Source organism: Spodoptera frugiperda, chromosome 29 (assembly GCF_023101765.2).
Source record: "Spodoptera frugiperda isolate SF20-4 chromosome 29, AGI-APGP_CSIRO_Sfru_2.0, whole genome shotgun sequence".
Taxonomy (NCBI): Eukaryota; Metazoa; Arthropoda; class Insecta; order Lepidoptera; family Noctuidae; genus Spodoptera; species Spodoptera frugiperda.
This window is the reverse complement of record NC_064240.1, coordinates 11,574,149-11,586,975: the sequence shown is the minus strand read 5'-3', so window position 1 is coordinate 11,586,975 and position 12,827 is coordinate 11,574,149. Positions and strand designations below refer to the sequence as shown.

The 12,827-nt window shown below is 37.2% G+C and overlaps 1 protein-coding gene and 1 non-coding gene across 7 annotated transcripts in view; one reads left to right on the top strand and one right to left on the bottom strand.

Moving 5' to 3' along the window:
* The window catches only part of LOC118268178 (myosin heavy chain 95F), a 41,258-nt gene that overhangs the window by 5,528 nt on the left and 22,903 nt on the right, over nucleotides 1–12,827 (bottom strand). For all 6 annotated transcript variants that reach the window (XM_035582529.2, XM_050706694.1, XM_035582532.2 and 3 more), the window contains 15 exons: nucleotides 11,278–11,540; nucleotides 10,752–10,901; nucleotides 8,987–9,243; nucleotides 7,853–8,010; nucleotides 7,154–7,318; nucleotides 6,712–6,835; nucleotides 6,478–6,580; nucleotides 5,745–5,942; nucleotides 4,975–5,199; nucleotides 4,266–4,473; nucleotides 3,638–3,879; nucleotides 3,068–3,180; nucleotides 2,610–2,717; nucleotides 1,079–1,216; nucleotides 532–624 (listed from right to left, as the gene is read on the bottom strand). In XM_035582529.2, coding sequence (XP_035438422.2) covers nucleotides 532–624; nucleotides 1,079–1,216; nucleotides 2,610–2,717; nucleotides 3,068–3,180; nucleotides 3,638–3,879; nucleotides 4,266–4,473; nucleotides 4,975–5,199; nucleotides 5,745–5,942; nucleotides 6,478–6,580; nucleotides 6,712–6,835; nucleotides 7,154–7,318; nucleotides 7,853–8,010; nucleotides 8,987–9,243; nucleotides 10,752–10,901; nucleotides 11,278–11,540 — 2,545 coding nt within the window. The remainder of the gene's footprint in view (nucleotides 1–531; nucleotides 625–1,078; nucleotides 1,217–2,609; nucleotides 2,718–3,067; nucleotides 3,181–3,637; nucleotides 3,880–4,265; nucleotides 4,474–4,974; nucleotides 5,200–5,744; nucleotides 5,943–6,477; nucleotides 6,581–6,711; nucleotides 6,836–7,153; nucleotides 7,319–7,852; nucleotides 8,011–8,986; nucleotides 9,244–10,751; nucleotides 10,902–11,277; nucleotides 11,541–12,827) is intronic.
* Nucleotides 1,688–1,760, top strand: Trnar-acg (transfer RNA arginine (anticodon ACG)). Its single transcript has one exon. It is a non-coding gene; the product is annotated as a tRNA-Arg (tRNA).

Sequence of the window (12,827 nt, the reverse complement as noted above, 5' to 3'; positions counted from 1 at the left end):
GCAGCGAAAGTTGAAATAAACTTTGATGTCTAATAAAATGCACGTAATATTCTTATGCATTTTAATCATATCTTCATTTTTTTATTATCTAGCTTTCGTTGCCAACAAGAATATGTAGGTAAGTATATGTTCTTTTCAATTTCTTCTTATACATGTAGAAAAATAACAACAAATCTTATACCGCATGGAGAAACCTTTTTATGACTTAGGTAGTTTAAACCATTTTTAGTTATCACCTTGGCTGAAAATATATGAAAAATGAGAGAAATAGGTCACCAGTAGGTAAGCCAAAAACTGCAAATGAAATATTTAGTTGTAGATACATATTATGTTTCTGTCTGTCTGACAAGTACTACTTGTAGTTTCATTTAAGTCATTTGAGTGATCTCCATACTGTATAATTTTTCATTAATACATATTTAAATTCAATTCATTATAGATCAACACTACGTAGGAGAAATAGATATAGATCTACAATGAACCTTTAACAACTTAACCTTAGAAGAGAATATGTATAAAAAGTCTGCATACCTGCGCAATTGAGGTGGGGAACCTTCCACGTGTCCGTTGGTCTCTTTAGCCAGTCGCACTGCCATTTCGTGGTCTCGTCTCTCTTGTTCTAACCTAATCAATTCAAAGAAAAATCACATAAACTATATTTCTAGATACATTTATCACTACAAATAATAATACATATAATGAATTTGGAATTCTATTACGCAACAACTACTTAAAATGGTTTATTTTTTTCGAAAATGTAAAGAAACATAATTTTTTAACTAAAATAAAAACCAGTGCAATGTAAAAACAGCTTTAGTACTATAATAAAAATCTTGAGACGAGTAAGTTCCAATGATAACCCACTTATTCTCTTGTTTCCAAAGTACCAGACTTTTGAAAGTAGAAGCAAAGTGAATGATGTCCTTGAGAATTACTAGTTCAAATTAACAATTTTAACATTTGTAGCGTTGCAGGTCACTTTCAACAGTTTCAACAGTCCTATCTGATTGACTGATTCAATGACTATGTTCAGCAGTGGACGTCTTATGGCTGATACGATGATGAATGTGACAGTTACCTCTCCCTATTCTCCTGGTCGGCCTTGGCAGCCTCTTCCATTTGTTTCTGCAGTTTGAGTGCAGCGAGTCGGTCCTGCTCCTCGAGTCGGAGTCTCTCCGCCTCCTCCGCCTTACGACGCGCCTCCATCTCCGCTTTACTGTATGGGTAGAAAGGTCATAATGAATATAGGCCAAGTAAATTAAAATAAGATATAAGTTACGTCTGTCTACCTCAACGGGTGATAGGTGTGAAGTACCTATGTATGTTGGAATAAGTAAAAAAAAATCTTGATGTAGAAAATACCTTTGTAATAAATTATAAAGAATTTACAATTAATTTAGATTTTATATCAAATAATTTACTTTAGGCTGAAAATAGTATTACCAGCATGTCTTGTTTTTCCCTTTTAATTATTAGCCTATCTGTTATTCTAGACCATAATCTACCCCTGTTCAACATTTTTTCTCAATTCCTTCAGCTGTTTCGACGTAATTGAGCAACATACATATTCACCTAAACACACAAACTTTCGTATTTATAATATTCTATTATAATAGCAAAACCTACCGACAATGAACAAAAATAGACACTCCGCATGCGGTTATCTATTTCAACATCTACGTCAACTGGCCCTGTGGCGCAATGGATAACGCGTCTGACTACGGATCAGAAGATTCCAGGTTCGAATCCTGGCAGGGTCGCAAATCTCTTTTTGCGATTTATTTTATTTTTTAATGAATTTTTATATACTATTCACGTGATTTTAGTGAGAATAATGCAATATAAAAGCAAGAAAACAATATTTTAAAACGTTTTTCCTGTAAGTAACTTATATTGTGTGTCTAAGATACAACGATTGCTACGAGTACTTCGTTAGGTTCGAAGTACCTTGATAGTGACTTCTAAGTAATATACTTAAGAATGTCATGGTCAAAAATCTCGTATATTTGACTGCCCAGTACAGACACGGAACCTTGAGTCTTTACTTGACAGCCTGTTGGTTGGTAACTGACGCGGTGTTTTATCGTGTTATAAATGTGAGAATCATCTGAATCATTGACGAATATTAAAATAAAAATATTGTTTTATTATAACTTTCGTGAGACATACTAATTTAATTATTATGTACAGTAGCAGCTACAACTACTACAGTAGCAGCGCGAAATGAATATGATCACCTAACATGGCTTGAAATTAGTCGTGTTCCTCGTCAAACAGTTACGTGAGTAAGCTGATAATATAATTTCGATTCGTACGATTAACCAAATCCAGAATACGATAGATATATTTACGTGTCAGTTCAGTAAACTCGCAAGAATTATTTGAGATATATTATGTTATTGTAGTAGTATAGAGTATTATTTATAATTTTAGCGGTAAGTGTATAAGTTATTAAATTTGTTTATGTATTTTATTAATATGTATTTTATTTATTTAATATTTAAGAAAAAGGCTTCGCTAACGCATTAGGTTATATCCTGTAATGTTAGTTATAAGAGTTGGAAATAAATAAATAAATAAGAAATAAAAATATAGTTAAATAAACTTACAGTCTCCTGTGTTCCTCCTCTTGTTTAATTCTCTCCTGTTCACGTTTCTTAGCCTCTTCAGCGGCGCGCATCTCCGCTTCCATCTTACGCAACCTCTCTTGTTCTTCCCTGGAAGTAAAGCACAGTGTTTTTATTATAATGTGTATAGTTACAATTACATAGTATTGTTGTGTATTGAATATTTTCCATATAGCTAGGAAAATACAGTACAAAACGAATACGTTCATTGATTTTACCAACTTCAGGAAACGTAGAAGTTGTATTATATCTTTGTAATAACTATCGTGAGACACACTAAATTAATTAAAAATCACGTTATATTTATTTAGGTTCTATTATGTTCGAAAAATAAGTTTTTGTGGACATAAATGTTCATTGATTACTTCGTAAAATATGTACCGAATGTTAGAAATTATCTTGAGGTTCTTAAACAAAAAGCAATAGTAATCTAATCTTACCTATTCTTCTGGTCAACCATAGCCTTTTGTAGGGAGGCCATCTGTGTCTCAACGTCTTTGGTCAATGTAGAGTACAGCTTGTCGATTTCAGCGCGAGATATATTCTCATTGGACTGAAAATAAAATAAGGTATTCACAATCGTTACTGTATAACGACTTTAATGGGAAGTAGTGTTGTGTTTGTAGATTACAATAGTACATATAAATTATTGATTATAAGTACTTTTTCATATAAAAAGAATCTACGTATGCATTTGTCTATCTTTTTCACTCTCTCTGTCGCATCGTGCGTATTTGTGAACCACTTCATGCACTGTAGTGTCAATGTTTATTTAACTTCTTTATGTTCTTAAATTAAATTAATTGTTCCGGTCACAAAATTTCTTTACTATTGTAATTTTCAAACACAAAACTACCTCCCATTAAAGCTGTGGCAGATAATTTTAGAATACATTAATATAAAAAGAAAACACGAGGAGATATTTTAATCCCATTTCGTGAAGTCTCCCAAACGATTTTCATTATAGTGTGCATTATAAAAAACACCAAAAATATCCCTCAAATTCTCACCTTAATAGCAGCACAAGCATTCCTAATAGAATTCCTCAAGTTCTCGATGTTTCTCTGTGCGCTATCCTTCTCCTTCTTGAGCTGTGCGGTGACTGTCTCCATATCTTTAAGGTTGTGATGCAAAGCGTTGATCTTGGCCAGTCCTTGGTACCTCGGCCTGTGCTTGCGACGCACCAAGTGGCCGCGGATAGTCTTCTGTAGAAGGATCAGGCATTCTCTTCGGTATACGATCTTGTTCTTCACTGTGGATGGATGGGGTGGTTGTGTTAGTTAATTGATTTGTAATATGAATAAATAGGAACTTTGTGCAAGAGCCGTATGTTACTAGTGAAAAAAAAATGAGACCTATTCCTGGGCAAGAAAATCTAAGTAAAGTCAAAAACAAAAGTAAAATTTTTTTGCAAGAGCCGTATATGTTACGAGTGAAAAAAATGAGACCTAGTATTCCTGATCCCGAAAATCGTTACATATTTAGTGATTGTATTAGGGAGCCACTTATTGCCATCATAAGCCATATTGGAAAACAACTACAAAGCATTATTTGAGTTATATTTAGTGATTAACAAATAAACTTCTGATTTTCCTGCCCTAAGCTGCCCTGTTACATAATAAACCACCAAAAACTTACACTTAATAATGGACAGCACAGCAAATATGGACTTCCTCCACCTGGACTTGACCAGCCAGGATAGTACAGCATCCACAATGGACTTCAAGTTCTCCGGGTCGGACTTCATCATGGTGTCGAACTCCGAGTACTTGCCCGGACGGAAGAACACTCGCGTCACACCGAACTTGTAGTCTTTGTCTGATAGACCCAGGCTGTGGACTATGGCCTGTGGATTGGAAGTGTTGATGTTTTATGTTATAGTTTAAAAGCGTATTAAGAGATTAATTGTATTGAATAAAAGTATTATTCAGTAGTTTAACTGTTGTATTTTATAACGATATTATCAAATTAAAAAAAATACTCGACAAAGTAATAAGTGTGAATTGAATGAGGGATAAAAAGGGGTAAAAAGTTTAGTTTTATGTTTTATGGGTTTTTAAATCATGGTATCATCCGAGATTATTGGTTGTTACTATGTATTTATATATTATTATATCATAGGCTGTATCATCCCTTATTACCAGGCGAGATATTGGACAAATAGATGCCGACCCATACAAATATAAAAACAAGATATAAATAAAGAATACAAATACTTGTTACTTAAAAGTCGTCTTGTATGGTTGATATGGTGATGATAAATTTACATTGGCAATAAATTTTAGCGCTTATAAACTATTTATAATTTAGCTGGATTGATTATGACTTATGGTTTAGAAGCACTCACCTCGCAGAAGACCTTAGGGGACAACTTCTGCAGCTTGGCGGGTAGATACGAGGCGTACATGTTATGCAGGTCGTGGAATGGCGCGCGGCTGGGGTAGCCGTGCTCCATGAGCTCGAGCACGGCCGTGGTGCCGGCGCACTGCAGCTGGCCCAGCACCAGCCCGCCCTCCAACGACCCACACACCATGCGCGAGTTCGGCTTGATGCAGCGCACGAAGTTCGTGCCCTGGAAGGGTACATAACTCATAATAAGTGAACTCGTGTAGGCAATTCCTTTTTTTACCCGACTGCCAAGGAAGGGTTATGTTTTTAATTAATCTATTTGTAGTTTGTTAGTCAATAATTTTATCTGTCTGTTCGAAATTTGAAATTACGAGCGAACCGCGAAGTAGCAAATAGCGGTTATGTTGACGTTCGCACTAAAATTTTGAATCGTTTCAAATTTGGAATTGTAACGGGGCCCACGCCTCACTGAAGCCGCCACCGAAATCTATCGCAATTATCGCGACCGCCTTTTATCAATGAAAACTGTAATGTACTGTGAATATTGTGTGTCCTGTAAATTTATGTCTCTAACTAGTTCTCCAAAATGCACGATTCAAGATTATTAATATACAAAAATATACCGTAATTATGAAACCGCAAAATCAACGAAAGCTACTAACCACTATAATCAATTTATTGTGTGTTCGTTTATAACATATAAGCCCCGTAACTACTAAACATTCTGAAATCATACAAAGCGTAAAATAAACGTAACACACAACTTACATTTTCCTTCAACTTATCCATCAACTGCGACAGTTGAGATTGGAACTTAGCGCCGACGGAGATAAAGTTGAGTTTTCCTTTGGCATTGTTGTTGTCAGTGTTCTGGAAGAGATGCTGCACCAGTTTGCTGTTGGACTCCTGGACCAGGAACTCGAGGGACGCGTGGAGAGCGTCGTTGTTCTTCTCTATGAATTGGTTCTGTGAAATTATCATTTGATTATGTCAGAGTTTAATAGGCGAGGGTTAATAAAATTCTGTGTGCAGAATGCAAGCTTGATTAATATCTATTTCAATGTGTAAAAGATATTATCCATACATTAATAATGGATGTAGACGACGTCTTGTATAAACAAATAACAATTTTATTAGATAAGTAGCAAGAAAGGTTTTACTTTTTTTTAAACATTGCTCCACACTAGAATTTTCTCCTGTGTTATGGAAAACCAATTTATGGATCACACAAAGGATAGTTCCGTGCGGGAATTTAACCCGTGACACGTTGCACGGCAGCCAGTTACCTAACCACCGCGCCAACCATGCAATCAATTTTCTAGCTATCAAATGACTAACGCCTGAATATTCAAACGCTACACAATTTTAAGTTGTACTTAAATATCGTGCTATCTCTGTCGTTTTGTAAAGAATTGATAGTGACAGTACTACATTTGAGAGCGTCATTAAACTCCGATTGCAAGCATAATCCTAAAATGGGTGATAAGATTAAAATACTGACGGTATTATAACAGACGGCACCGGCGAAGTGACGTAATAAGAATCCTTCATCATCACGCAGGGTGCGGTGAGCCTTCAGACGAGATGAACGAGGAAGTTGCAATCTGAAACGTAAGTACTGAGTGTTAAAATTTATTTTCAAATGACGATACAAGAGACGCACTTTAGCTGCATGCAAATTCCAATCTTAAAGTTCAAAAGATAGAATACAATATTAGAATGCACATAATGTTACCTGTTATTATTAGCACCAAGTTGTTTGTGCACGGAATGTGTGAAATGACTGAATTCAGGTTTGGGGAGCTTCGACTCTTCATCCAACAGGTGGAAGATACCGTGGTTCTTACTTTCAATTAGATCTGTAAGACAAATAATACAATTTAAAGTACCTATACAATAGAACATATGGGTGTTCAATGGTTATGGTAAATTCATGTTTTTAGAACAAATAATATCAGCAGAATACTAAGAAATAGGATTTATTTACAACAATAGATGCAAAACTTTACATCTGCTGATTCAGACTATGAAACTGAAAACTAAAAACAATTTTTGTGCCAGTGATTTAATAAATTTAACCCAATAAGCATTCAAATAAAGTGTACTTTACAATAATAAAACATTTTCAATGTAAAAGAACTTCTAAAGTAATAGGAATAAAGTTTAAATCAGCTTACCAATACAATCCTGGTTGTCAACGAATCTGATCTCAGGAACATTGAGTCCCTCGCGCTTGTACAGTTCCTGTTCATTCTTCAGGATGCGCTCGTTGAAGAACTGCTGCAGCTTCTCATTGCAGTAGTTGATGCAGAACTGCTCGAAGCTGTTCATTTGGAAGTATTCTGGAGAAGATAAATGGTACTCAAGTAAGATATATGCGAAAGGTGCAAAATTTCTTTCTAAGATATTTAAGACAGAGGGAAAGTGTTTGTACAAATGGAATAACTAAACAAAATTTTGATAAGCACTGTATTATAGATGTATCTTTGATTTACACAACAATTAATAAAGCATTGAATTAAAACGATGCACTGACTAAAGAGCTGTTTAAAGCTGGAAATCTAATAGTAAATCTCACTAATATTATAAATGCGATTTGTTTGTGTGTTTGTGAGGGAAATAGCTGAAGGGATCGAGGTGAAATCCAGAACAAGGGTAGATTATGGTCTGGAATAACAATAGGACACTTTTCTCTCATGACACCGCGGGTGAAGCCGCTGGTAGGAGCGTGTGCTACAATAATATTTTTGAACTAAATCAGGGAATTAGTTTAGTAATACGACCGTAGACTTTGAAGTTAAAAGACAGCTTAAAAGTCTAAGCTACAAATCAATTTGAATCTTACAACATTACAATAAAGTTCAGTGTCCACTTACCGAAGCCAGCAATGTCGAGCACCCCGATGTAGTACGCGGAGGCCTGGAAGGGGATGCTGGCGTTGATGCGGTGCACGATGTAGTCGAACAGGCGGCTGTACACCGCCTTGGCCAGCGCGTCGCGGGCGTTGTTCGCCTCGTACGTCTTTAGAGGGACCCTGGAACCATTAACGTTGTAATGAATTATATTAAATTAGCTACTTCCGCGACGTTTCACCCGCTTAGCTTGGCTCCTATTGGTAATAGCGTGATGTTTTATAGCCTATAGCCTTTCTCGATAAATGCACTATCCATCACAAAAAGAATTATTCAAATCGGACCAGTAGTTCCGGAGATTAGCGCGTTCAAACAAACAAATAAACAAACAAACTCTTCAGCTTCATAATATTAGTATAGATAAGTAATTTTCTTTATAAGTTGTCAAGAGATATAATGAAACTTTTATCCCCCAAGGGATAATATGCAGGTGCATATTATGGCAAGTAATGAAACTTTTATCCCCCAAGGAGTAGGCAGGTGCATATAATGGCAAGTAATGCCACTTTACAGTGTACTCCCACTTTTCACAATTTATGTTGTAAATTCAATTTAATAGGTTTGTTTATATTACACAAAGAATTGTTATATACATACATACATAACCTCACGCCTGTCTCCCATGGGGGTAGGCAGAGACAATGGAACGCCAATTGCCACGGTTCTTACACACTTCTTTCGCTTCATCAACAGTCATCAGTCTTTTCATGCATGCTCGTCGATTAAAGGTACTTCGTAGGTCGGTTAATTGTTAGGTAGAAGAATCCACAAAACATTGCTTGTCAGCAACTTAGTTTCGCACGTTTGATCGTTTTGAATGGTCATTTATTTACTTGTTTTTTTTTTGTTTTATTTTTCTTAGGACAGTATTGTATTGGAATTATAAGAACGAAAACTAGGTAATTAAATAATCACACTTAATTTTAGTGCAAATGACCTGCTCTAAAATAACATCTCAAACCTTTCAAAAATGAGTGTACTCCTTTTAGCATTTCGGCATCAAACTTGTGACGATTCTGATATTACAAATGTCCATGGACGGCGCAGATCGCTTACCATCTAGTGATCAGTTCCTACAATACCAAAAGCATAACTTACATGATAGCAGTGCCTTTAGCTCCACCGCGGCTGCTCTGCATGAGCCTAGCGACGAGTGCCATCCGTAGGTCTCCAGGGTCCACTCCCAGTAAAGAAGCACAAGTATGTAGGGCTGGTTCCGACTCGGCCGCGACCTTGCATCCGCCGCGGGCTCCACTGTCCTCCTCAAACTGCACGTTACCGAGGTGTAGCACTCCGCTGACGACTCCGTATACTGCTAGACGCTCTTCTTCTGATAGACCCACTCGGGCTAGTGCCTAGAGATAATAGAGTGTAGGTTAAGAATCAGGATTAATTATATTAACTTTTCTATTAAGTATAAAGTTAAATTATGTGTGGCGACACTCTGACAAGTGACAATTGACAGATGACAGAAGTCGCACATAGACTATCTACGAGTAAATCAACGGATGACGTCACAGATATCCTGCATTTATGAAGTTTACATGCGAATTATGTACGGATAGAAGGAACAACAGTTGGTGAGAAAGCCCGCCAGGCTGATCACCTCGCCTGGTCGGAGGATTTCCTTTTCTTAGGGAACTTTACTCGCTGTTCCCTAAAGTGGTGACCCCCGACGTGATTGAAAGCAACCTTCACGGAGCCTCAGCACCGTTTCCTTACGTGTTCTCCCTCACCCATCACTTCTCCGCTGAGCGGTAATCAAGTCGCAGCCAACCAGCATCCTCGGCCTCATCAGGGACCACCACACGCTACATCGAAGATATGCAGCCTGGTTCTTCCGTACGGCCTCATCAGCGTCTTAGGCACAGCACTCTGCACACGGTCTTTGGACGTCTTCCTCCCGTCAACGCAGACGCCAGCCACTTACGCACATACCCTCGCAGCATCTATTCCCCGACTCACCGTGGGACACTGCGAGCTGCACTACTCCGACTCACTGGAGTATCACCCTGCACCGCTCACCCGACTCACTGGGCATTCAGCGGCACAGTTCCGACTCACTGGAACTAGGGACATTCTACACTGAACCGCTCATCTCAAGCATCGACAGCCGTCTCAACAGGATCGACCTCCGGTCTTGGGGGGATGACTGTGGCGACACATTGAAAAGTGACAATTGACAGATGACAGAAGTCGCACATAGACTATCTACGAGTAAATCAACGGATGACGTCACAAATATCCTGCATCGCACATATGAAGTTTACATGCGAATTATGACGGATAGAAAAATCCCAACGAACAACAGTTGGGCAGAAAGCCCGCCAGGCTGATCACCTCGCCTGGTCGGAGGATCCTCCTTTGCTTAGGGAACTTTACTCTCTGTTCCCTAAATATGTATGCCAATTTAGCTATTTGATATTTATATATAGAACATAGAATTCTGAAGAAGGACAGGTGAGCAACTCTGTTATTGTTACTCTTTTTCAAGCCTTGCACTTTTCCTACGTGTTTTAGCGCCATACCACCACCGTTCGTACATTTAATGGTTACTTAACCCTATCCTTAGCAATTGTTATCTATATGTATAAAATCGTTACTAAGGAATAGTTTAGGTAATCATTAAATGTCTCTGAGTGCGCCAGTAAATCTAAAAAATGTGTTCAGTTAATCACTTTACTTCTACTGCTAAACGTATATTTGCTATTTTTACACTTAGCAAACAGCTGAGATCGTAGTACGTCATAGAAATCTTTACTAGATTTGGTGCCTGGTCACAGGACACCCACTATACCCAGATGTAAAGTATACTTAAAGAAAACATGTCAAGTTCAACACTATTTACAAGTTATGACATTACCTGATGCAGCCTCTGGAAGTCCTCGACATCATCAAGTATGGGGTCCCTCAAACCGCCCTTAGCTTGTTGCTGTTTACTCTTGCGGTCAGCGGTAATCTTCTTTTCAGAATTCGGTGACGTAAAGTATTGTGTGCATCCATTCTTCAAGTACTACAAGACAAAAACATATTTTTAGGTGATTTTTCCTTTTAACAAAACGATGGTTTTATGTAGAATATTCTTAAATAATGATGAGCAGAAAAAATGCATTTGTTTACGTATTACGTACCAACCAATGTGTTTTTTCAACACCCTAATAGGATTTTTTGTCATTATTATATTTATCATTAAAATATTCATGCTTAGTAACTTTGAAATTAATCTTATCTTTTCTGCATAAAATAATACTTAAATGTAAAAAATATGATATTTTGAATAGCCGATTTTCGGCGAAGTTCTTACAAAGGCGAAGATAAATTGTACAAAGGTACCTAATCGCATGTAGATTAAAATCTTAAATTACAATTGCATTTACAAAAGAACTTACCAAATAATCGTCAGGTTTGGTGATTTTCAATTGAGTGCGGAGTTCTTGAGGTGCGCCGGCGCATAGAAGATAGAATACGTGGTAGTTTCTTTCTTCTGCACTCTGTGTGCATATTCTAGACTTTTCTAGAAGGTAGTGGGAGATGTGGCCGCCCACGACTTGGTATTTGTTGTTGAAATGCACCTCCATGAACTTGCCGAAACGGGAACTGTTGTTGTTACGTGTTGTTTTAGCGTTACCGAACGCTTCTAGGATCGGGTTGGCTGTAGAAGAAAATAAGATGTATCATTAACAGGGAACAAGAAAGGCAATTATATGATTGAATAAAATATGTACGGTACATACTAACAGAGCCAGGGAAGAGTGACCTTCATCAAATAAGGGATATAGAGTGCAGGTACATTTAATAATTTATGCTATCTAGTGAACATACAAAACGATAGCCCTAATCGAGAGAAAAACCTCAAGTATAGGCAGAGAGCACCAATTTCAAAAGCATACTTTAGCAAAAATAATAATATAAAAACTGTAAACAGACAAAAAGCATCCAACACATAATTGAAGTAACATTACATTAATTAACATCACTAATTACACTTATTCATTGAACATAAAGCGTAACATGATATATAACAATTATGTACATTGTATACACGGCCACAAAAACCAGTATAAACTGACCGCTGAATATATGGAGAGGTCACACAAAGCGAGGTCAAGTTAAACTGGTTCCGTATAGGTTAATATGTAGCCGTGTTTATGTACAACTGTACGGTGGTATATGGTCAATATGCTGCAACGGTAACACAAGGCCGATTCGTCTTCTATTTACATAACACCAACGACCTTAATCGGAATCTCCAGTTTTGATTTTTAATGAAATTAAAAGTAAATTAACTGGTTTTATTATGTAATATCTGTATCTAGATTTTTTTATCTATTTGTTAGTGTATCTTCATTATTGATCTGTGAATGTGATTGAGGCTAAATAAGTATGTGAGGATCATAGTCGGTGTTGCTATGTGATTATTATGGCTTTCATCCTATGTGGGCTCATGGTTGATGGGACAACGTCACACGTTCTGTACGAACGAATGACGCACAGAATGAAACCATTGAAGCTATAGAAGGGAGATAGGATATCCTATGGATGAAAATGATGAAATGAGATATTGTTTCATATTAAAATAGGCTTCATTTATGACTTAGGTGTATCGACGATTCAAATAATAGAAATATTTCATCGCATAAAGCCTCATTATTCGAGGAGTAATGCGTCATTGGTGGTCGCTGGTTTCTTCAACTTCACCATTATCAGAAATAGGTAACAGAGTTGCGAACTGCCTAGGGGAGGCTCCAGTACATGGGTAGGCCGAGGGTGGTTTTTAGTCAGTAATGTCCAAATACTCAAACGCCACCCAATTTTTTAAGACGCTCTCAAGAATAGTTATATCTCTACCAATGCTTTATGAAACGACAGAGATAGCAAGATAATTAAGGGCAACTTAAAATTGAAAAGCATTTCAGTATTCGGGTGTACGAGTCTGACA